Source organism: Littorina saxatilis, linkage group LG4 (assembly GCF_037325665.1).
Source record: "Littorina saxatilis isolate snail1 linkage group LG4, US_GU_Lsax_2.0, whole genome shotgun sequence".
Taxonomy (NCBI): domain Eukaryota; kingdom Metazoa; phylum Mollusca; class Gastropoda; order Littorinimorpha; family Littorinidae; genus Littorina; species Littorina saxatilis.
This window is the reverse complement of record NC_090248.1, coordinates 8,334,758-8,360,901: the sequence shown is the minus strand read 5'-3', so window position 1 is coordinate 8,360,901 and position 26,144 is coordinate 8,334,758. Positions and strand designations below refer to the sequence as shown.

Here is a 26,144-nt window from a genome sequence, read left to right as displayed (position 1 = left end):
GGGGGGGGGGGGGGGGGTTGAAGGTAGACATAGTAGCAAAAACGGCAAACCACTCCTAGCAAACAGACTGGATATCTTACAGCAAACGGAGTGTAACTCTTTTCTAATTCAAAGTACAAGGTCAACGAATATAATCGATGGCAGATATTTTGTACACAAAGAATGAACAAAGAAGACTTTGCTCCGCAAACAAATCTAATATAAACTGAAAACTTGTAACAACGACACACTAATAAAAACTGTCCATGTAAAAACGTTTGAGAAAGATATCAGGTCACAAGATACGTGACGTGTTATATCACAGACAAAGACTAGCCACTGGCAGCGTGTGTTTCATTTGAAACTGCCCAATAATCTAGCCAATGAGAGCACAGCATGTTGATGGTACGTATTAATGGTTGTTGAGAAACGAATCAGAATGAGCCAGTCGTAACCCCTGTATTAGAAACTTTAGTTGACCTCTTGAGTTTGAAGGCCCACTCCACAGATCTGGTCAGGCTGTCACGTGGGGTAAGACAATACCAACAATCGCCACCCTGACTGCTTGCTGTGGTGAGATGGAATTTTGAAAAGAATCAATCGGTGGCTTTTGAGAAACGTAATTCATCCATTCTTGCTCAAGGAGAGACCCAAATTGCCCCCTTCAAATGCTAAATGCGAGTTGTGTCCCTTGTGTATCTTGTGTGTCCGCTTCAAAGACTTATAATTCGAAATTCTTTATTTTATTTATTTATTTGGTGTTTAACGTCGTTTTCAACCACGAAGGTTATATCGCGACGGGGAAAGGGGGGGGAGATGGGATAGAGCTTCGAAATTCTTGCAAATGTTTCGTTTTTTTTAATTAAACGTTACATACAGTTAACCTTTCTGTTATTCGTGTACATTTTGAGTACGGTATTTAGGTTATAGATGCTGGAGCCATAAGTGAAAGCCTCAACACATTTCTGTTTTTGTAAACGATAACATTTGGAACTGAACCTACCGACATGTTCTAAGAATGGTAGCTCGTAAAAGTTCCCAACTGTATGTGTGTACGCAAGTGCCTTTGTCCCAAACAAAAAAAATGTTCATAGATATCACTTTTTTGACGTGTAGAATACATCACTGGCATTTTAATGCAAGTCGCTTCAGAGTTTTATGAACAGAATACAGCACGGGCATTTGAGTATGCAAGTCGTTTGTTTTACGTGCACAGAACACAGAAAAAGCTCATTGTGCCGAATTAGTAACATCCACACATCGTAGAACGTATGCCGGCGAAGTTGACTTTTCACACTGGTTTTTACCACTAAATAAAAGACTTAACTGTGTGTGCGCTAGCCGCTTTGCCCAACAGATATGTCCACAGAGATCACTTGTTTTACGTACAATACAGCAAACGCTCGCTGTAGCCTAGGCAACATCTTCAGGTAGACCTGCAAAGTAGATCCTCACACAATATCTCAACTTGGCATGATTTAGTTTGTCAACTGGGACCAGGCTACCTCCAAATCAGTAGCGCGGCGACCATCCCCAACCCAGTGGGTCACAGGTGGTGGATAATGAACGGCCCTTAGATATAGGGGTTAGCTGCGAATAAGCTAGCTTTAGCAAATATAAGCAGTCCCGAACCAACTGGCGATGTTCCTACCAGGACGGGGTGGGGTAGAGGGTGGCTCCACTACTTCTACAAAATGCCTTACATGTCCAATGACAGGTTCATCGGGGAAGGACACCCCGGAGAAACCCGGGCAGACGATGCCCGTCAGCTTTGGTCGGCAAATCGTCTACCAGAAGAAAACTGGGATAACTAGAAAACCAGGAGAGCTGAAGACGGAGGTACAAGGCCATTGGTGCTCTTTAGACAACCATGGTACCACGCATCTACACACAAATGATATTGTCAGATCACAGTTTGTCAACGATTTACACGTAGAAGGTAGGCCGTCACAGCAGAACGTTTTCTCACAGATCGCATCCTCACACTATGTCATGTCCTCGACATCCTAGGGCGCAATTGAGACTGAACAAATTAAGGGACTGGTGTATTTCTAAACGAATAAATAATGTAGATGTTACAGACATTAATAATGAGACCACAACTGCAAGTTTTAACAATCTCACTCAAAAGATTTCAGTCAGTACAAGTTACCCCAAAGTGCCACCAGTGGAAGTATTTCATTTCGACGTGTTGTAGACCTTCAAAGAACTCAGAAATCGTCGAAAAGAGATGCATCTTAGCTAAACGCCATTAAAACTTGTGCCATTATACTCCAGTGTGTCATTATACAACCATAATATGTCCACCCTACCCGCTAATCACTCATCTCACTATCCACTTTGTGTTGGTGAAAGCGGCGATATGATATACTTTACTGCAATGAAAATCACGACACAAAAAAGGAGTTCCACTGGAAATGTCTCCTGCACAGTCACATGTGATCATCACCACCAAGATTTCTCGTTTTCGATGAAAACAAAATGTTTTACTGCCGCAAAATCAAACGGTCACTAACACACTGTAGAAGTGCTAAGCTCACCAGTCAATCACTGTTTTGTTCAGTGCAGCACAAACACACGACAATAAAGCTAACAACCAACGAAGAGACAAAATACAATAATAAAATAACCATACTTTTTGAGATTACAGCCTATGAAACAATAGTTTTTGGTCGCAGAGGTCTCAAACTTGGTCAGTTTTGGACCGCTACTATAAACGGTTGGGCAAAATAAATAAATAAATAACAAAAACATCTAAAGCGCTTTTCAAAAAGATGTTATCACGAGTGAAGATTTCAAAAAGGCTTCACAACTTGTCGCAGGCTGCTCTGTCGCAAAGCTACCTTATCCTGTCGCAAAGCTACCTTATCCTGTCGCAAAGCTACCTTATTCTGTCGCAAAGCTACCTTATTCTGTCGCAAAGCTACCTTATTCTGTCGCAAAGGTGGCTTATCCTGTCGCAAAGCTACCTTATTCTGTCGCAAAGGTGGCTTATCCTGTCGCAAAGCTACCTTATTCTGTCGCAAAGCTACCTTATTCTGTCGCAAAGCTACCTTATTCTGTCGCAAAGCTACCTTATCCTGTCGCAAAGCTACCTTATCCTGTCGCAAAGCTACCTTATTCTGTCGCAAAGCTACCTTATCCTGTCGCAAAGCTACCTTATTCTGTCGCAAAGCTACCTTATCCTGTCGCAAAGCTACCTTATCCTGTCGCAAAGCTACCTTATTCTGTCGCAAAGCTACCTTATTCTGTCGCAAAGCTACCTTATCCTGTCGCAAAGCTACCTTATCCTGTCGCAAAGCTACCTTATCCTGTCGCAAAGCTACCTTATTCTGTCGCAAAGCTACCTTATCCTGTCGCAAAGCTACCTTATCCTGTCGCAAAGCTACCTTATTCTGTCGCAAAGCTACCTTATCCTGTCGCAAAAGTGGCTTATCTTACAAAACATTGAGACAATAACTGTACATCCCTGGTATGGCTTCATCCAATGAGAAGCTCTCAACAGCTCGCCTGCACTTGATTTCTCCAAAGGAAGATCTGGCCGTGTTGACAAGGTCTGAGAAGAGTGGCTAGAAACAGTCGTTACCAGGATTGTAGAGAGTCGCCAAAAAGTGATGTAGCTGGAAATCTTTCACCGTAGACCGTACACCACCAATACCAACAAAAATGGCCTTGGTCAGAGTTCTCCGGTTGCGGACCATACTTTATCAGTACAGTACTTAAAAAGAAACGCATTTGTTTCAGTGACCATACGTTATTTCAGTGATCATAGTTCAAGAAGTGACCATGGCGAAGTCCAAAGACAGTGATCAGCGCAGAAGCCACTAGTGCGTAAAGATGTAACCAAAATATACTGCAGCAAGAGTTGTTCCACTGTGAACCATACGGAACCAACACACAGAAAAGTCATCAAATCATACCAGAAGGTGCCATATACGTGGTGTTGACAATGCGGCGTCGCCAGTACGGAATGTTGTAATCATAAGCGCCATAATTCTTCCATTGTGGATCATAAAATGTCAGTGCAAGATAGTCATCAAATAGTACCATGGTCAGAGGTCTTCCAATGTTCACCACACGTCACCAGTACAAGTCACCAAAGAGTGCAGTAGCCATAGCTCTGCAATCCTGAGATCTGCAAGCACAGAACTGTAGGCAACAAAGTAATGAACAGTGACCAGAACGTAGACCACCAGTACAGAGTGATGTCATCAAAAAGTATCATGGCCAATACATACACCACCAGTACAGAATGCGGCATCAACAAGTGCCGTAGCCAGAGTTCTTCCACTACGGCACCAGGACAGAGTTAAGTGAACAACATATTCCGTAAGCAGAGTTCTGCCACTGTGACACTTTGGAGAAGAGTTGCAAGCACGGTGCAGTCATCAAAACGTGCCGTAACCAGAATTCTGCCACGGCGGAAGTGACGTAGGCAGGGTCAAGGACAGCGGCCGTCCCACAGGACAGGTCACAATTCGTTGCATAGGATCAGAGGGTGGAGGTCACAACAGCCCGTGGTTGAGCAGGCTGTCGGCTGGTGCTTCCTCCTCCCCGTTCAGCCAGTAGGTCACCTGCTTGCCTTTGCCCTGGAAAACAAAAAGAAATAGTGCAGTCAGTGATGATTATTTTATTATTCAATAATTTTGACAAGCCAGTACGCCATCTGTTTGCCTCGACCTGTGGGAACAAAAAGGTTAATAAGAAATAGTCCAGTGATGGTTGTTTTATGGTTAAACTTTCTAGTACATGCACCAGATCTATACTAACCGTCATAAAAACTAGGCAGATGCGTCTGAGTGCTCATCTTTGCGATTTAGAAAAAAAAGCACACACACACACACACCACCACACCCATTCAAATTACAAGGTTATTCATACTGAAGAGACGAAAAGGAATAATAACCAATCATTTCCCAACCATATTCAGCAAATAGATTCATTTTACATCAGGTAATGTCTATACACTCTTCAAAAAAAGTTAAGGATCGGTTGAAAAAACGGATCTAATTATAAAACATTGCCAAAAAATTAAACATTGACATAATAATAAGATTAATGTGTTTGAATTAACAAATGAACAATGAGTCTTGACCTAGAATTTTGTTTGGCAGGCAGAGTTATTTCCTTTTGTGGGACTTCTCAAAAGCTTCTGCATTTTGGAAGAAAAAGGGTGTTTTTTTTTATAGCCCCATGAAATTTGCGGAACGCATGCCAGGGCAAAAGGTTGTGATGCACGTGCTACATCGCTCACCAGCTTGTGTTTAAAGGTTGACACGCTGACACAATTATGCACAGTAGCAACATACCCCCACGAAGAAAACAGCGATTTGGATAGAGGAAGGGCAATAGGATGGCTACAAGACAGTGTTGCTGCCAGGCATGTGGCCCAGAGGCTTGCAGTGGCTCCCTCTGTCATCATCAGACTAAAACAGAGATTCCACGCAACTGGAAGAGTGCAGGAGCGACAACGTTCTGGTCGGCCCAGAGTCACCACACAAAGAGAGGATCGCTTCATTCAGAGGCAGGCCATGCAACAAAGAATGGCTACGGCAAACAACATTAGGCAACGCTACCACCAACACTGTTGTTCGTGGTCAGACGATCCGAAACCGCTTCCACAACTTTGGCTTGTGTGCAAGGCGTCCAGTCCGAGGAGCAACCCTGACTGCTAATCACCGGGGGAAGAGGGGGGGAGGGGGGAGGGGGGTGAGGGGGGAGGGGGGGGGAGGGAGGGGGGGGGGGGAGAAGAGAAGAAAAGGGCCACCGCAAGGGAGGGATGGTTGTCGCGCTCTTGCTCCCGGTCAACGAGGCATCCGAGCCGGAGGTGGTATCAAGTAGCGTCATGGGGTTAGTTTGGAGATCCAGCTGGATGATTATGTGTCGGTGCTGGCAGTCAGCGCTGCCGAGTAGAAGTACAGTGGAAAGTCCCTTTAAGACACCCAAATGTGAGAATTCCCCCACTGTGAGACCTTACTTTTTCACATTTTGTGTTCATAACCTCTTTGAATTTACCCCCATTGTAAGACTCCCTCCATTGTAAGACTCCCTCCATTGTAAGACTCCCTCCATTGTAAGACTCCCTCCATTGTAAGACTCCCTCCATTGTAAGATTCCCTCCATTTTAAGACCTGATTTTCTCAAATCTTTGGGAGATCTTAAAAACGAGGTTCGACTGTACATAGTGTCTATACAGTAGAACAGACAACACAGGCACAATAACCTTCTTCGCAAACACATTTTTTTTTAAACTCCTCAGTATCCCCAAGACCAGACTACAATTGGTGGAATACAGGACAGTGTCTCCGATTTGTGGCCTACCTTCATTTCTACTTCTCCGCGAAGTTCGACGATGAAGTGACCAAACTCGTCCAAGATCTCCTTGGTGTCGTGACTCATGTGGATCCTCAATGCTGCAAACAAACATCACTCAGTCACTCATTATCAATCACTCATTATCAATCACTCATTATTAATCACTTAATAGTTTTTCTGTGAGCCATTTTCTCACCGAATGCGCTGATCTGTATGATCAACGAGTGAAGTATTTTGACACCTCTAGTTTGAAACATATTTTTACAGAGGTCAGCTCTACAGCTCACTTTGGATTTTTAAGGGAATCTGGCCTTTATTTTAAGATTTGAATGTTAAAAATCCTTGTCACGTAGGGTTTCGATTTAGCTTTTGTGTTCCCTTCGGGTGACGTTCCTGATTGTGTTTATTGAAATTGGTTTAATTTAAATATGTGTAATGTTAAACTTGTGGGGTCCTGATTTGGCCTATATGGTCCGCTGGACCCAAAAAGCAACAACAATCAATCAATCAATCAATCAATCATTATTCACTCGCAGTTCAATATTTAAACAAAAAACTCGTGTAAATCTGGTACGACACAGCAAGCCATGTAGTATTCTCTATTTATCAAACACTCATTATCAATCACTCATTATCAAACACTCATTATCAAACACTCATTATCAATCACTCATTATCAATCACTCATTATCAAACACTCATTAACAATCACTCATTTATGTATGTTTTTGTGAGACGCTTAGAACTGTTTTAGGATTTGTGCCATATACACATCCTCATTATTATTATTATAATTATTATAGCCAATAGTACAAAGGTCCCCCTGAGGACTCGAGTGTTCTCTGCGAAACGTTTCCTAAAACGACTTTACCCTGAACCTCCCTTGTCTACACAATGAGGTTCGAATCTGATTTATTTCTGTCTCATTTACTCTGCAAGAGATTTTTTATAATTTCAAGAGAAAGTCGTTGCTGACTTGCAAATGTTTCTTTCACAACTTAATCGATCAATCAGTAAATCTGTCTATATTATTACTAACTAGTCAATCAGATCATTCTCAGAAATCAATGAAAAAGTTTAATCAATCAATCAATCATCATAATTTCTGTTGTATAAGAGTCAGTGTGGTCTACACTGACAGTTGTTCATCGTGAATCGTCGTAATCATCGAAAAGACACCCTTGTTCATTGTGGTAATGGACAATATGCCGTATTCTGTTATCGTTTTGAAATGTGCTGTTCATGCATTTTCAAGTTTGTGGTATAAAGCATGTGAGCTGGAAGGGAGAACAAAAAAAAAAGAGGTTTTTTTAAAAAGACCGCCGTTCGAAAACAAATTGAAAACATTGTTTGTAGTATGTTTTATCATTGGCGAAGCAGCCAGTAAAGGGAGGTGAACGAAGTAAAGGGAGAGAACTCACGCAGCCCGTTGGACTCCATCCTAGATGCAGTGTTAACAGTGTCACCAAACAGACAGTAGCGCGGCATCTTCAGTCCCACCACGCCCGCCACCACGGAACCTGCACACAGTCAACAACATATTACTCATGTGTCTTTTACCTTCTTCTTTGTCCTTGTTCGGCTTTAAGTTACCAGCTTTCCCGTGTAGACACTCGTGTATAACTCCGCAGATTTGTTGAGGCTGTTACATGGGATGAGGCTGTTACATGGGATGAGGCTGTTACATGGGATGAGGCTGTTACATGGGATGAGGCTGTTACATGGGATGAGGCTGTTACATGGGATGAGGCTGTTACATGGGATGAGGCTGTTACATGGGATGAGGCTGTTACATGGGATGAGGCTGTTACATGGGATACGATCAGCCCTCCACTTGGGCACATACAAACACTCAATATCCTGAGTAGTTTATAAACACACTGGGGCTTTCTTTTTTTCGCTGTTCCTTTCGTTTTGGTCTTTATTGTCGGTTACGATTATAATTCATAAAAAAATCCCACTGTTCTGATGTGATTACTCTCCAGTTCACTTGCTCCTCGTACGTCATGTCTTCGCAGCGTTACAGTCTTCAATGCACCTTTACTCAAACCATGTTCCTAATTACGCTACACAATAAGCAACAACAAAATCCAACAAAACGTATGTGCAATTGACTGTTTCTTCCACCCAGACTCACCCGTATGGAGGCCTATCCTGAGTTTGAGTTTGTCCTCAGGCCGATGTCGGATCTTGAAGGACTTGACGCCGTTGAGAAGGGCCAGCGACATCCGGGCAATCTCACGTGCGTGTCGCTTGCCGTTCTTGCACGGAAGTCCTGACACCACCATGTAGGCATCACCTATCGTCTCCACCTGGAAAGCATACACCCCATTGTTATGGACGACATCATGTATGAACACTTTTATCTCTACTCTCTTCGCCTTATTTACCTTCCGGCAATTGCAAGCATGCTGATGCACAAACCAGTAGTAGATGACAAGAAAGCCGAAGCGCAAACAAACTTTAGACTTGTTTAGAATATGTTGAAAACACGTGCTTTAAAATAGTTTTACTGGAGCAACGCTTTCAAAAATATAAATAAAAGCATCAGAAAAGTCATGACACACTGTAACTAACTTTATAGTACTCCATTGTCAACATTGCCAATAACATAATTATCTAAACACGTTTCCACTATTTATTCCAAGTGAAAGTAGAAAAGATCAAAAAACATGCTCATAAGAATGACCATGAAGCCATCATAAAAACAAAAGTCACATCGATTATTTATCGCTTACAGACTTACCTTGTAAACATCAAAGTTTTCCAAAATGGAATCGAACATTGTGTAAAGATCATTGAGCAGCGCCACCACCTGTGAAAGACACAACACATAATTATAAACATAAAAAAAAGTAATCGCCGAGACTGAGTGAAAAAAAGAAACCTTGCTCTGTGCAAAGGGACAACACCCTGAGCTTGCTCATTGAGCATCGAACCCCACCTATTATCTCCCTTGCACCAAAGGACCACTTGATGGTAACGTTATGCGTTGTGTTTTTGTACATGCTCCGGTATACCAAATTCGACATGTAAAATAGATGATCTGTTAAAAAGTACGAATTTAAAAACGAAACAAAATACACCTGACTTTAGGATCACATAGACTATAAGCTCTACTTTACTAACTTACTTTGCACTCTGATGGTTTTTTTTTCAAACTCTCAACGAGTTGTATAAACAAGCTACGACACATATACGGTAACGGTACTGAAACTTAATTTAGCGTAAATTCTTGTGAAAAATAAGAATCTGTTAGAATGTCGGATGTACCTGCATGGGTGTGCTGGCGGCAGAGAGGGCAGTGAAGCCACAGATATCGGAGAAGTAGATGGTGACATTCTCAAACGTCTCCGCCACCACCGACTGCCCTCGTATCAAACAGCTCGCCACGGACCTGCACATCATCGACATAAATAAAACAACAGCAACACCACGGCACTCAATTTGGTAGCATCGAGTAGAGACTGAAGGCCCTCATCCTCTGAATAATCCCGTGCCTTTCTGCGACCACCACCATCCGTATTACCAACAATCGATCAGTAAATCTGTCTACACTATTACTTGTCGGTCAGATCATTTCTCAGAAATCAATGGACAAGTTAATCAATCTTCTTCTTCTTCTTCTTCTTCTGCGTTTGCAGCCATTCTAAAACGTTAGTCCGGTCTGAAGGGCGAAGCTCTAGTTTCAAAAATATCCGAAATAGCCTCAACTTTAAGGGTTTTTTGTTCACAGGTGGACAATGCCCAGTACTAAATCTCACCAATTACTCAGGTGAGTCAAAATCATCACCACAACACTCAACACCAACACCCATAATACGACACTCACTTTGGCAGCATGGAGTAGAGGAGGTCCTCAGCGCGTTTCTTCTCCTCCAGGTAATCCTGCGTCCTCTCGGCCACCAAGGCCTCCAGGTTGTTCGCGTACTGCTCCATGCGAGACAACAGGTTGTCCAGGATGTTCCCCTTGTCGCCGTTTCTGAAACAAGACAATCTACAACTCAACTTCGACGAGTGGCAAACAAAAAGGTCTAAGGGAAAATCCGAAACACAGACTGCTAATGTTTAGCTTTTTATTCCTTTCTACTCTCGTCATCTTGATATAGAGATCGTAGAAGTCAACGCCTACTCGGCTAAGTTTCTTTTATTGTCTCATTATTATTAACCCGTCCCTGAATGCCGCTGACACAGTGGCAGTATAACATGTAGCTGGCTAGAACCTTGAGAAGTCAAACTGCATTGAAAAGCTCTAAAATGCTACACACGCCGAATTTCACGAACGAACTTGCCTATCATTGCATTACTCGTTTAAGCTTCTTGATGAGCGATTTGAGTGTCTGGAGAACCTTTCTAGCATTGAATTACCTGTTGAGTTTCCTGATCAGTGATTTGAGTGTCTGGAGAACATATCTAGGATTGTATTACCTGTTGAGTTTCCTGATCAGCGATTTGAGTGTCTGGAGAACATATCTAGCATTGTATTACCTGTTGAGTTTCCTGATGACAGATTTGAGTGTTTGGAGAACATATCTAGCATTGTATTACCGGTTGAGTTTCCTGATCAGCGATTTGAGTGTCTGGAGAACATATCTAGCATTGTATTACCTGTTGAGTTTCCTGATGAGAGACTTGATGAGAGACTTGAGTGTCTGGTGAACATATCTAGCATTGATTACCTGTTGAGTTTTTTTTTATCAGTGATTGTAGTGTCTGGAGAGATTATCCATCATTGTGTTACCTGTTGAGTTTCCTGATGAGAGACTTGATGAGAGATTTGAGTGTCTGGTGAACATATCTAGCATTTATTACCTGTTGAGTTTCCTGATGAGAGATTTGAGTGTCTGGTGAACATATCCATCATTGTATTACCTGTTGAGTTTCCTGATGAGAGATTTGAGTGTCTGGAAGTCGGGTCGCTCGGCGGGGTCCTCTGCCCAGCATCGTCTGATGACAGTGGCCAGCTCGTCTGAGGGACAGTCAAACTCCTCCAGGGTGGGCCGCAGGATGGGCTTGACCCCTTTCTTGACCTTCTCGTACACCTCTGTTCATACACACCACAGACCAACATCAGTGCTACTGTAATTCTGCATATGGATCCAATGCAATGTGGAATAAGCGCTGTGGTACTCATGGTTTCGTTATATCAGTTCGGCCTACATGTTTTCGAAAAATTGTGTATGGCCCCGTCCCCCTTTCCCTTGTGAAGAGGCTAAAGCTTCACCATAGTTAAACGTTCGTATTCGTACGAGTGCTACAGAGTCTAGAGACAAGCAAGCGAACAAACAAACATCGTCTGAAGGACAGTAAAACTCCTCCAGGGTTGGTCGTGAGACGGGCCCATTTCAAGACTACCTACATCTCAGACTTTCTGTTCATAATCTCTGTAAATGAACCCATTGTTTTAAGACTCCCTCTTGTTAAAGACCTGATTCTCTCAAATTTATCGAGGTCCAAAAAGGGGGGTTCTACTTTATAATCATTAGGTTAGTTAGTTGTTGCTTTTTGGGTCCAGCGGACCATATGTGACCCTCCACCACGGAGTGAGTCGAATGTCACCTTTGCATGATTTTCATATTTTTTACATTTTCATAAAGAGTTGTTTATGCTCTATCCAGTGGTGAAAACCGTTTTAGAAAAGAGCGAAAACTGTTTGAGTTATAAGCCTGTGACTAAGGTGACCCTCACACTGTTACCAGACACTCCCTGGACTTACATTAAGCCTAGCGCAGAACCGCGCGAGGTGACATGCGACTCATTTCGTGGTGGAGGGTCACATATAGGCCAAATCAGGACCCCATAATCATTAGGCAAGCAAGTAAACGAATGTTGAATGTCTTAGTAATCTTGTATTGACAATGTGCGAGATACAAATGGACAGACGACTGGTTGGTCCGGTGTCAGAATAATGTGACTGGGTGAGACATGAAGCCTGTCTTGTGTGTGGCGCACGTTATATGTCAAAGCAGCACCGCCCTGATATGGCCCTTCGTGGTCGGCTGGGCGTTAAGCAAACAAACAAACAAACAAAAATGGACAGACAGGTTCAGATGTACCGAAGAAAATTATCTATCTTAAACTTATCATTATGACGGACAACATCTATTTACTTTTTGGATTTTGTCACAGGCAAGTCAATTACAGTGCTGAAGAAAAAATCTCAAAGTAGCAACATGCGTGTTTCTTAAAGACACACGGTAGCAGGGGCCAAGGTTAGAGAGAGGATGGGGATGGGGCATAGGGGGGGGGGAGCAGAGGACGAAAAGTGGGGCAGAGGGTTATACAGACATATGGAGTGTCAATCACACCTTTTTTTGTTCTTTTTTTTTGGACCTCAGTTTCATGCATGCTGCTTCAACCCTTACGTTTTGCCTCCATTGATAAATTATTATTATATTTTTTTCTTAGTGCATCCTTCTTCACTGATCTTTTTTCATACTGACATTTCTTCATTAAATGTGAATCAAACCTTGTTTGGAATAGTCGACATTCTCCAAGTGGAAGACTCCACTGCGGTAGACGATCTCTTGACATATAATTGCAAAGCTGTACACGTCCCCTTTTGGCGTTCCTTCCGGCGGACGTGACGTCATGCGCAGCAGCTCAGGCGCACACCATAATTGGCCTACATAAAGAACAGTGAAAACATAAGCCTGTAATTGAAACGTCTTCAAAAAAGGCAAAAAGAAAGAAAGAAAACAACAACAACGAAAGAACGAAAGAAAAGAAGCTCCTATTAATCTTGCCCTGCATTTAAAGAGGACAGCTCTTTTTCTGCAGGTGAAGGTACCAATTTACTCTAGCCATGAAAGAAACATAGCTATACTGGGAAACAAACAGAAGTCTGTTCGTGTAAAGTACGCTTGCACCCAATCATAAAAGCCCCCGATAGGTTTAAATCGAGGCATTCCAGGATGTTACGCATGATCATCAGGGTAACTAACGCCAAGTCGGACCAATTCCTCAAGATCGTATGATTTAATTGAAACGTTGATCAAGGAGACAAACAAGCATTAAAACAACTAACGCTGGTAATTTAACGCAAATAACAGCAACATCGACAAAGTCTAATGCCTCGCTAGACTGCAAAATAAGACCATAAATAATTGCATGCAAGATTGCTAAAGGAAGTTGAGTCTTTGGCCCGGGTAAACAATCATCACAAACACACTGAAGATAGCTGATAATTTCCACAATCAGCAGAAACTGGCAGAAGGTGTGGCATACCCTAACAAATGAATACATAAACAAACCTTTCTTAAATACCTTCCCTCCTTGCAAGTTTATGAAATCTATTAAATATGTTACTGAAGAAATAATGACTTACATCAGGATTTTCTTATTTCTTAGTTACAAATGTCATCAGTTGTGTTGGCACCACAAAGTAAAATAAATGTCCAGTTATTTCAAGAACATTGTTAAGATCCTTATATTTCACTGCTCCTTTCCAAAATGTATTATCAGTGACAAATATTTCGACCAATGGCATGCTAAGAACTTAACATCTTTCGAGTCGTGACGGTAGCAAAACGACAGGTACTTTTTTTTTATCAAGAAAAAACAGGCACAAACGAAATTTAAAGATCTCGAACATTTTGTAAAAATAACTGGACACATTTTGTACTTGACGTACCAAAAACACTCGCGTTCCATATCATTGACCAATGCAAAGGGCAAACACTTACGCTGGTACCAGGCGAAGGTTTCTTTCTCTGTCTCGTCCTGGTAATGCTGTCTGAGGTGATGCAAACCAAAGTCAGTGATCTTGACCACGAAGCGACTGTCCACCACGCAGTTAGTACTCTTCAGGTTGCCGTGACTGTGGATCTCCGTGCTGTGTAGGTATGCCATGCCCTGTTAGAGAGAGAGAGCTTACCATAAGAACAATTGAGTTACACTTTTATGTTGAAGCTTTCATTGCTGCCTAACCGGGACATATCAACGAAGCAACTTTGGACCACACAGCTGGTGCTCTTCCGAGTTGCCGTGGCCGGGAATATATGTGCTGTGTAGGTATGCGTATGCAATACCCTGTTGGGGGTGGGGGTAGAGAGAGAGAGAGAGAGAGAGAGAGAGAGAGAGAGAGAGATAGAGAGAGAGAGAGAGAGAGTGTATGTGTGTGTGTGTGTGTGGGGGGGCCTAATGTTGCAGGGGGAACGTTTTGTAACACGTACAGTAGGTGCTCTTCGGATGCTCGTCAGTTTCGAATGATTGCGAAGAGTTAGCTACACTGCTATTTTCTACCGCTGTTATTAATTGTTACCAGGCGGTAGACATTTATGAATGCCACTTTTGGCCTTATCAGAAAATATCATTTTTGACCCAATAAGAATTTGCTGTTTTTGACCTTGTAAAAATATTTCAAGTTTGACCCAGTCAGAATATGGCACTTTTTGACATTACCAGAACACGATATTTTTGACACAGGCAGGCATATTTTATCCTTACCAGAGTATGTCAGAGTTTATCACATTAGATTTATTTCATTTGACGTCAACCCGAACTTACGACATAATTATTATATGTACTCTTCGGTTGATTACATCATTGGTAACGCCGTCACATGATAAATATAGTTAAACGGGATAAGAGTACCCCGCCCTGTCATTAAAATCTGGGTGTGTGAGCAATATTGAAGATAGATATCAGGGCCGGACTAGGCTAAGAGGAGGGGGGGGGGTTGCCTGTGGTGGTCCAGGGGGATGTTCCCTGAAGCTGATGGGTAGGTCATATTCTGAGAAAGGAAAATGGTCGCTCCTTGCATGAAACGGCATAAAATAAACAATGATAACAAATGTTTTACATAAGTGAGGTACATGTTTAGGCTGAGGGGGGGGGGGGGGTTGCGCAACCCCCATAACCCCCCCGGTAGTCCGGCCCTGGATATGAATCCAAATGTCACGGCAGGATTTCAGAAGACGAAGCACAAACAAGAAAAATGATGGCATGCAGTTACAGAAAATGAAGCCACTGAGCGTAAGCTTGTTAGTCTGAACACAACTGTGTGTGTGTGTGTGTGTGTGTGTGTTTATTGGAATTGTAAAGCGCTTGGAGCTGTGAATTCGGGACTTGTACTATAGAAAAGTGATTTATTATTATTAAAGTTATTGAGACATCCCAGTGCACTAAGGGATTTATAGAGCAAATCGAGAAAATTCATTATTGAACGAAGCGACCACCTCTTGATAACGACCACCTGCCAATTACGACCACCCCGACGAGGTTCTTTCATATACATGTAATTGACCTTTCCGTAACGACAATCTGACACTGGGGACAACTTTTGGTTGGTCCCTTGGGAGGTCGTCATAGACAGGTACGACTGTACTTAAGTTTGATAACATCTTGTTTAACCTTTACCGTGCTTCCTGGGTTGTGGACGACCCAGAGCCTCTCAAAACTATATGTATCTCTGAAACTCTTGGGAGTTGTTGATTAAGACTTCACGTAATCATCCAACACCGTAGAACCCTCCCCTCGACCACTTTCTAATGGATTATCTTTGAAAACAAACAAATAAACAATAACGTAATTTGAGCAATGGGTCGTAGGCGAACCATATGGAGTTAAAGAAGGAATTTACAATGTTTAACCCTATTCAGATGGCGTGGGTCGTGTACGACCCACACGCTGCAAAGACTTTATCCCAATCCGGATAGCGTGGGTTATGTACGACCAATACTTCTTACGTTGAATCCGTCTTTTAAAGTAGGGGTCGTACACGACGATTGCGTAGTTCAAAGCGTGATCCAGTGAATGCTATAACAAATTGTACTGACCCGCACAACATCCTGCATGATGGAGTAACGGAACATCCAGTCCAGCTTGATCTCGTCGTTCTCCAACACGTCCTGTCACACACACACACGAGATACAAGGATGAAGGGATGAATCAAAGAATGATCAAATTTATCAACTGGTAGGTGTCCATAAATAAATAACTGAAACAGATGACATTGATCCATGGATACGTGAATGGGCAAATACACAAATACATTGATTGAATAGATAGATACATACATACATAAATGAATAAAAACATTAAAAAAAATAAGACATTAAACAATACAACTTTAAATAAATACATAAACACATAACTGATAACATAAACAACATCATCCTGAACTCAGGTCAAAATAAGTTTGGCTCATTCTCTCCCTGACAGGATGCCTTGAGTGTCCTTGTCTGGCAAGGAAACGGATTTTTTTTTAATTTTTTTTTTTTACATATTTAGAGCTTTTTGTAATGTATTATTGATATAAGTAGATTAGCGATCGTCGATAATGATTTTTCATGGTGTTTTGTAATTTTTAAATTACAAAGGAATTGATAATTATGTAAGACAGTTTCAAGCGAGCTATTTTTCGCGGCTGTATTTACTGTGCCAACAACTCTAAATATGGCAAAAGTGTCACGTGATAATCAATTGGTTTCGGCGCTCACTGGAGCAGACGATTTTTTCTGTAACCAGTTGACAGTGATGAAACCATATATTACGGTCTCCTTCCGGCAGCAGTCCCAACATTTCGACTTGTTTTGACCTTAGAACGATGTCTTTATCATAACTGTGAAGAACAGAACGGAGATCACTGTCGAAGTCGGCCAATCTGCAATCATTTTCGTCTCGCGAACACTGATCTCAAATTTAGATCAGTGCTCGCGAAAAACATATGGGAGATAACTCTGTATTCTTATTTTGATAGATTCGCGTAGGACTGTAGCGTCCGGTCAGAGAGACAACTGGCAATAGCCGTGGAGCGATGCTTATCAGAATGAAACAACATAACCAAGCAACATTTAGCAACCTAAAGTCATTTAAACACATGAATGAGGAAATGCGAAAATGGGCACACAAAATACAACAACACCACCATCACCACAACAGCACACCAACTACGGAGAAAACAAAAACGAAGAAGAGAAGGAGCTCCGGAGAGAACAAATTATTGAACAAAACCAAGGAGGACGCAGATTTAATGTATGGCAGCTGGAGACCATACTAACGTCATCAATATCACAGATAGGAAGGTCTCAACATTTCAAAATGTTATGTGGAAGAACCTCGTAGACAACAAGAGAACATTCGTTTTTTTCGCATTTAATGGCAAAAGCTGGGACACGTGTGGGGTGATGAGATGATGAGGGTGCCAGGGAGGAGAGAACGCATTGTTATCGAGGACAGTGCAGAGAGAGAGAGAGAGAGAGAGAGAGAGAGAGAGAGAGAGAGAGAGAGAGAGAGAGAGAGAGAGAGAGAGAGAGAGAGAGAGAGAGAGAGAGAGAGAGAGAGAGAGAGAGAGAGAGAAAGAAAGAGAGCAAAGGGAGGAAGAGAGAGAGACAGACGGACGGACAGACAGACAGAGACAGAGTGAGTGAGACAGAGAGAGAACTAAAGAGACAGGGAGACATCAACCTCAATCAAAGGAAACGTCTTGAACCAAATGACAGCTCCGCAGCACAAAATTAATCTCAAAACCCAAGAGGAAAAAAACCCTGGAGGAATCTAGTTTCATGCTCATGCAGACACAAACGACAGACCGTCGCATCTATCCTCCTATGCTGATCGTCACACTTCAAAGGAAAGGATCCGCCATTGTCCATATTGGGCCCTACTCTTTTCCTCTTTTGCCGCGCATGAAATTCGAGACCTAAAACCAGCTCAGCCAGCAAAAGGTCTCTGCATCATCTTCAAAGACCAGGTTTATTGTCTGCAGACGGAAGATGGTCGTTTGGGGTGGGCTGGTGGGGGTGGGGGGAGGGGGAGTAGACAGGATGAAAAGAATTCACGTCCCTCTTGACTGACATTTCCAAGGAAGCAGAGAGCGGAAGTAAAATTGAGCGAGGAGAACTGTAATGACTGCGAAGGGTTTAGTGAGGGCGGGGAGATGGGCGCAACATGGAAGAAATTCAGCGCTATTTTGTCCGAGTTAAAGTCGTCCCATTTCTGCAATTTGTGTACCGTTGCGCTGAAGTGGAAAATGCTGGTGAAATTACCTTACCGTCTCTTCTCCTCTTCTTCTTCTTTGTTCATGGGCTTAGACTCCCACGTTCACTCATGTTTTTTGCACGAGTGGAATTTTACGTGTATGACCGTTTTTACTCCGCCATTTAAGCAGCCATGCGCCGATTTCAGGGGAGGCATGCTGGGTATTTTCGTGTTTCTATAACCCACCGAACTCTGACATGGATTACAGGATCTTTTCCGTGCGCACTTGGTCTTGTGCTTGCATGTACACACAAAGGGGATTAAGTCACTAGCAGGTCTGCACATAAGTTGACCTGGGAAATCGGAAAAATCTCCACTCTTAACCCACCAGGCGGCAGCGACCGGGATTCGAACTCACGACCTCCCGATGACCCTTACCGTAAAAGACAAGGATTGGACTGAGAGAGAGAGAGAGAGAGAGAGAGAGAGAGAGAGAGAGAGAGAGAGAGAGAGAGAGAGAGAGAGAGAGAGAAAGAGAGAGAGAGAGGAGTGGACTGAAAGAGAAGAGAGAGAAAGAGAGAGAGAGAAAGAGAGAGAGAGAGGAGGGGGGAGTGGACTGAAAGAGAAGAGAGAGAGAGGGGGAGGGAGAGAGACAAGGAGTTGGCTGAAAGAGAAGAGAGAGAAAGAGAGAGAGGGAGTGAGAGGGAGAAAGTTACAGAGAGAGAGAGAGAGAGAGAGAGAGAGAGAAGGAGAGTGAGAGAGAGAGCAAGAGTGAGAGAGAGAGAGAGACAGAGAGAGAGAGACAGAGAGAGAGAGAGAGAGAGAGAGAGAGAGAGAGAGGAAGCGATGTAAAATCAGTACAGTATCCTTGAGCAACAACAACAACAACAACAACAACAACACCATCACCACCAACAACAAACACATTCCCCAACCTGTAGCGATCCCTTAGGGCAGTACTCGGTCAGGATACACTGATGCGGGGGGTCGATGCAGGCCCCCACAAAGCGAGCGATGTGATCGTTCTGCAGGTCTTTGATCTGAAACACAGTGTATCCACTATCCATTAAACCACACACGGCATAGTCAATTGCCCATCAAAACACACCGTTTACTATCCATTAAACCACACACGGCATAGTCTATTGCCCATCAAAACACACCGTTTACTATCCATTAAACCACACACGGCATAGTCAATTGCCCATCAAAACACACCGTTTACTTTCCATTAAACCACACACGGCATAGTCAATTGCCCATCAAAACACACCGTTTACTTTCCATTAAACCACACACGGCATAGTCAATTGCCCATCAAAACACACAGTTTACTTTCCATTAAAGAACAGAACACACAGTTTATCGCCCAATCAAAATACACCCTAATTCTCTTGCTGAGATCTTTGAGTGCAAGCAACGACCCAGATTCGTCCTCATTGTGTCGACATTTTCTCATGGCTATTTATCTGTTAGTTCACTTCAAAGACTCCGAGGTCGAATTACCCGCGAGCGTCTTGTTGTTCCACATAAGTTAGCCTTCCTCTTTCTTTGATTCCTGATTTTGGGACGTTTCCAATCTTCCTGTCTCGGATTTGAACCCTGCATAGTTTACTCACAGACCATTCATTCCAGTAACAAGGTTCCATTCAAACTCCTTGATCACAAATTGGTTTTCGCAAATCGGTTCTAACATTTATTACACGGCGAACAGCAATCAGCGGAGCTCTTTTCAGCGCAAGGGGAGTTTAAACAACGTCTATCAAGAACAAGTTTAGCATCAATGGAAAGAAAAGACGTACGTAAGACTAGGAATCATCACACCAATTTACAAGAAATGTGAAATTCTGTTGTCCCTTCTTCTGACATTGTTATATTCAAGAAGTCATCACTGTAACAAAAACGGAAGTCCCGAGGCGAGCTGTCTATATATACGAAATTGCGCGTTTTAACCCCAAATTCTTAACAAAATCAGATTTTTAATGAATGTATGCACTTATCACTGGACACCTGCTACAATTCAATCTGCAAAGAAAATAAATTCTTATCCACATAAAACAGACAATTATGTGCATATATATTGCAAAAACAAATCAGCCAAAATCGTAATATCGTGACATTCAATTCGTGCGCTGTGCCGGTCCAGCTTCGAAACTTCAATGCGAATATACCCAACTGCAACATTGTCGGCATCTCTCTACACAATTTGAGCAGCCTTGTTTACTTAATAAAACTACCCATAGCAGTGAAGTCAAATTGAACTTTAAAGAGCTTGGAAGGCCACAAGACTGACCCATGAAAGATCACAGATAGCACCTGCCTTCTCCGTCTATTAGACGTATACATAGCCGCGTGGTTACTCCCCGTGGTAAACGCGTTCATCCCATTGATAACATTTTCTGACTGGTCTTCTTCTTCTTCTTCTTCTTCTTTGTTTATGGAAACTCCCACGTACACTCGTGGGTTTTCACGTGTATGCCCGTTTTAACCCCGCCATTCAGGCAGCCATACGCCGATTTCGGGGGATCACTGGTCCGATCTCGGTCACACCATTGTCATACAGCCCCACACCGCAGCCGCACCAATCCATCACCCTTATAACGAAGTAAATCCTTTTAAACTTCTGATCTGCAATCCCGGAAACCGTTTCCCACTTTAAATGAATCGAGTTATTTTGAATCGTAGGTTGGTAAGGTTGATGTAAACTTTCACAAGACTGCTTTAGATCCGTTCCTGATTTTTCGGCTTTCTACCGCTATATTTTCAAACTGTTGAGGTAAGATGGAAGATGCTTATCTGTCATACCACCATCAGGTAACCGCAGAAAGACTATAATATAATACTGATATTCGGGCTACTGGCATTAACATGTGAGCTTCCATCGTCGCCAAACAATCAATTCATTCATCAATCAATCAACCAACCAACCAACCACACAAACAACCAACCAATAAATTGTGACCCTCCACCTCGAAATGAGTCGCATGTCACCTCGAGCGGTTCTGCGCTAGGCTTAATATAAGTCCGGGGAGTGTCTGGTAACAAACAGTGTGAGGGTCACCTTAGTAACAGGCTTATAACTCAAACAGTTTTTGCTCTTTTCTAAAACGGTTTTTACCACTGGATAGACCATAAACAACTCTTTAGAAAAATGTACAAATATGAAAATCATGCAAAGGTGACATTGCACTCATTCCGTGGTGGAGGGTCACAATTAATCACTCTCTTTCACTTACTCACCAATGCACTGATCCAATGATACAATGACAAAAATATGTTCAGTGACGCCGACTTTAAGCCTTACCCTCTTGATCTCGAGCAGCAGAGGTTTGTGGATGGTGATGTTGCTTTTGGTCAGCTTCTTGATAGCTACGATGGCGCCCTGCAAAACACGAACATACCTAGCTTGCAACTTTCAACACACACAGCAAAACTGATCAGAATTTTTTTTAGAGATTGAGAGGAAGAGATTGAGAGGAAGAGAGGGAAAGAGAGAGCGAGAGAGAAAGAGAGAGAGAGAGGAGGGAGAGGGGAGGAAGAGGCGGAGGGGGAGAAAGAGCTGGATAGAAAGAAAGAGAAAAAGAGAGAGAGAAGAGAGAGAGGAGAGAGAGAGAGAGAGAGAAAGAGGGAGAGAGAGATAGAGAGAGAGAGAGAGAGAGAGAGAGAGAGAGAGAGAGAACGGGGGAAGGAGAGAGAGAACGGGGGAAGGAGAGAGAGAGAGAGAGAGAGAGAGAGACAGAGAGAGAGAGAGACAGAGACAGAGAGAGAGAGAGAGAGAGAGGGGGGCGGACAGACTGAAGGAAAGACAGACGAGAGAAGGAGAGATAGGGGGAAGGGAGAGAGGGAGAGATAGGGGGTAGGGAGAGAGAGAGAGAGAGAGAGAGAGAGAGAGAGACAGACAGACAGACAGACAGACAGACAGATAGACACAGATAGAGACAGAGAGCAAGGAAGAGAGATAGGGACCGACAAATAGCAAGGACAGAAACACAAAAAAGATTGACAGAGACGTAGAACAAACCAAAAGCTGAAGACATTGTTTGAGAAATGGGCAGTATCTTCGCAACAAAGCCGCGATGATGGAAGTTGTATGTGTTCTTCGGTTGGCAATCTCCCTTGTAATTAAAGGATTTTGCCTTGGGTTTAAGAAAATGTGTAAATCTGATTTAACACTGTCAATAAAAAAAAGCGTCACAAACCGAACTTAAAACCGTATAACAGACACGCAAACTCTTTATCGAAAATCCATTAAACAAACTCTTGATCCTTCTTTTTTTATTGACGGCTTCCTAATGCAACATAACACAACACATGCTTGCATGCACGCAGAGAGAGAGAGAGAGAGAGAGAGAGAGAGAGAGAGAGAGAGAGAGAGAGAGAGAGAGAGAGAGAGAGAGAGAGAGAGAGAGAGAGAGGAGAGGGGGGGACAAAACAGGAACACGCACCATCCTCCCCCCACCTCACCCCCTGCCTCCACCCCCCCCCCCAACACATACACACACACAAACACTCCTTACACCCCCTCCTCCCCCATCCCGAAACACACAGGGGAGCAAGCAAGCCGAGAGCAAAAAAGCTATTGCAGACAAAGTCTCTTCACAGCGAGGTAATGAAAAGCACTAATCAATAAGAATCAGCGTGGCCTGTGCTTGGCGCGTACAGATAAAGGTTGGCGGTGGCCGGGAGATAATAATGACAGAGTCCTTACAAACCCTCTTACTGTCTCTCACCCCGTTGTCTGACTCTCCGAGTCTCGCTTGGCTTTACGGAATGAGGCAAAAATCACAGGCGGGTGAATCAATTCTATGCAGGTTTCACAAACATGGACCTCTTACTGTCTCTCATCCCTTAGTCTTGCGTGGCTTTACGGAATGAGGCAAAAACCACAGGCGGGTGAATCAATTCTATGCAGGTTTCACAAACATGGACCTCTTACTGTCTCTCATCCCTTAGTCTTAGTCTTGCGTGGCTTTACGGAATGAGGCAAAAACCACAGGCGGGTGAATCAATTCCATGCAGGCTTCACAAACATTATCCACTTACTGTCTCTCATCCCTTAATTCTTCCCGCCGTTCCATTAGCTTTCGCGGAAAGAAGCAACATTACAAGCGGGTGAATCGGTTCTATAAAAATGAAAAAAACTCCAAAACATTAACAGTAAATCGGTGACGATGGCAAGACATTCAACAATTCTTCTTCTTCTTCTTTTGCGTTCCCAGATTCAACAATTCAATAAGACCGTTTTTAGGCGTTTTCAACGATTTGCGTGTCACACACAGACGGCTGCAATGCTGATGCCGAACTCATTGCATTGTGTCTGATTCCTCTCCTTAGTCTTTTTATCCCCCCCCTCCCCCCACCTCCCCCATCCGTTTCTCATGCGTTACTTTGAATGCTAGGATTCTTCAACAAGCGCCTGTGGATTCGATCATGCCTCGATAGTCTCCAATACTCTTATCGTTTTCTAGGCAGACACATATTTTATTTTTTTTTTTTTTGCAGTAGCCTGAGAAACCTGAAAAAAAACCATTATGCTAAATGGATTTCAACCTCTGCGTGCTCTTTGTTCATCTTTACAAAGAAATCGCGAAACCACACTTAAGAGTGACAGGGTAGTTGAATTGGTTCCTGTGGCTATACCATTAAGTACAAACACTGGTTCCTGCGGCCTTGCGAGTATGTGAAAAAGACGGGTTCCTGCGGCTACACACGAATAAGTAAAAATACTGGTTCCTGTGGCTAACCATCAAGAACAAAAACTGGTTCCTGCGGCTATAGAATAACGTACAAAAACTGGTTCCTGCGGCTATAGAATAACGTACAAAAACTGGTTCCTGTGGCTAACCATTAAGTACAAACATTGGTTCCTGTGGCTAACCAGTAAGTACAAAAACTGGTTCCTGTGGCTAATATACCAGTGACTACAAAAACCGGTTCCCGCGGCTATACCAGTAAATACAAAAACCGGTTCCTGTGGCTATGGCAGTAAGTACGAAAACTGGTTCCCTCGGCTTTTCCGGTAAGTACAAGACACGACAAGCAAGAGCCCTTTCCCCCCCCCGCTGTTGAACAACTGTCTCTGTAAACACGCTAGGAGGAAGATCGAAGGCTGGGTGTTCCTGTTTGCCAAAGACAATAGCCTCAACAGGTTTTCAATCAGTCCTACCAGGCGTAAGCATTCTACCAAAGTGAATCAGCCAGGGGATCCTATCAGTTAAGGGAGAACAGAAACATCAAAACGTTAACGTTTAAGACACAAAAGGACTCTGCCATGGCTTTCAGGAAGCCGTATGATCGTTTTCAGAGGCATCACAGTCATGATCGATTTCATTTTTTTAAGAGTACAAGCAACATTGACACGATTTTGTAAAAGAATCGCATATTTTCTAAACAGAAAGCAGCGAAGGGTCGTCAAGATGTCCTGGTGGAGGGGAAGGGGAGATCGAGATACAGATGTCCTTTTACAATGTGTCCAGAGGTTTAGGGTAACCCGACCGACCCTATCGATTTGGCGCCGACCCAAAAACTTTTTTTTTATTTAAAAAAAAAAAAAAAAAAAAAAAGAGGTAAAAATGCTAAAAGGAGACATTTGGCGTTTCTTTCTCTCCCTTTCTCTCTGTTTTATTTATACGTTAGTTTTGAAACATGTATTCATCAAATATAAGAAGTGAATGTTCAGCCAACATAGCATTTACACACACACACACACACACACACAAAAAAAAAAAAAAATTTACCTACCTACCGACCCTACTTTTTTTGGTCATGTTACCCTAAACAGACAATTTTTTTTTTGGCCTTAGGTAGCGTGCGGCTCGACAGAGACGTCGTTTTTGCAGGCGGTCCAAACATAAGTGTCTATATTCATAAAACTACCACCAATAATACACTAAGCAGTATAGCAATTGTCATGAATGTCAATTTTGTTAGAATAGACCTAACTTGAGTGAATCCAATAATCGGTGACTCCACCCTCTATAAGTATTACTTTGCTCGCTACGCCAGGGAACCTATGGGTCGACAGACACGCTAGGTTTCCAATACAGCTCAAAGATTGGTGACTCCACCTTTAAACCTATCACCCCCCATGATCGATGCGTCAAAGAGCGCAGGGTGGACAAAGACGTCATTTTTGTGGGCCAAGCCTCCACACACGCTTGACGACGTCTTATGAGCTGCCCCGAGTAGCCTCCACCATTTTGATTTCAGCGTCGCTTGGTTGGGATCAATTTGAAGCCCTCCTGCCTCTGACAGATAAAGAACTAGCTTCCCCCGAATCAGCGCCAAGTAGTGTGGCTCAGGGGAGACGATTGGAGGAATGGGGAGGAATGGGAAGGTAGGGGGAGGTAAGTGGGAGCAGACGATGAGCTGCGGGTGCTACGGACAGTCAGTTACTTGCTATTTAAGGCCCTTTTTAACCGCACAAGATCGTATCAGAGATGAAAGGGAAAGCGAAGTAAATGGATATGTCAGCATCCTGTCAGTTTGATTCTGCACGAAAGACTGCAGCAGACACATTTGTGTGGACACCCAGGGTGCACCTCGCTGAGATCAGATCGCCATGCTTTTATCTGTGTGCTTTAAGTGTCATATGTATAAAGATGATCGTATCACACGAAGAATCGAACTCATTCGAGTCAATAACACGACTTGCTCAAATGACACCAGTAACTTTAGTTCTGCGAAGGGATTTGTGTAAGCGGACATGGGAAAGGCCAATGGAATTATCGTTCGTTTTTAAAACGAAAAGAACGACAACAACGTATGTCTTACGCTTTCCTTCTTCTGCTCTACAGTGTAAGAACACTCTATCACAGGACACAGTCAACATAGCAGGTTTGTTCATCTTTTGGCAATGACGTTTTCATTTTCTGTCTACGATATGGCCTATTCTTCCAGGTTAGAGGTGATTGTGCTAAACCATCTC

At 43.0% G+C, this 26,144-nt stretch overlaps 1 protein-coding gene across 1 annotated transcript in view; it reads right to left on the bottom strand.

Moving 5' to 3' along the window:
- LOC138963891 (atrial natriuretic peptide receptor 2-like) overlaps positions 1–26,144 on the bottom strand; it is a gene marked incomplete at its 5' end in the record, with an annotated part of 26,915 nt that continues 771 nt past the window's right edge. Inside the window, 13 exon segments of the mRNA XM_070335738.1 lie at positions 1–4,568; positions 6,301–6,392; positions 7,716–7,814; positions 8,432–8,606; positions 9,041–9,109; positions 9,568–9,691; positions 10,127–10,276; positions 11,167–11,338; positions 12,764–12,919; positions 13,980–14,148; positions 16,074–16,145; positions 19,153–19,257; positions 21,522–21,599. Coding sequence (XP_070191839.1) covers positions 4,485–4,568; positions 6,301–6,392; positions 7,716–7,814; positions 8,432–8,606; positions 9,041–9,109; positions 9,568–9,691; positions 10,127–10,276; positions 11,167–11,338; positions 12,764–12,919; positions 13,980–14,148; positions 16,074–16,145; positions 19,153–19,257; positions 21,522–21,599 — 1,545 coding nt within the window. The 3' untranslated portion in view covers positions 1–4,484.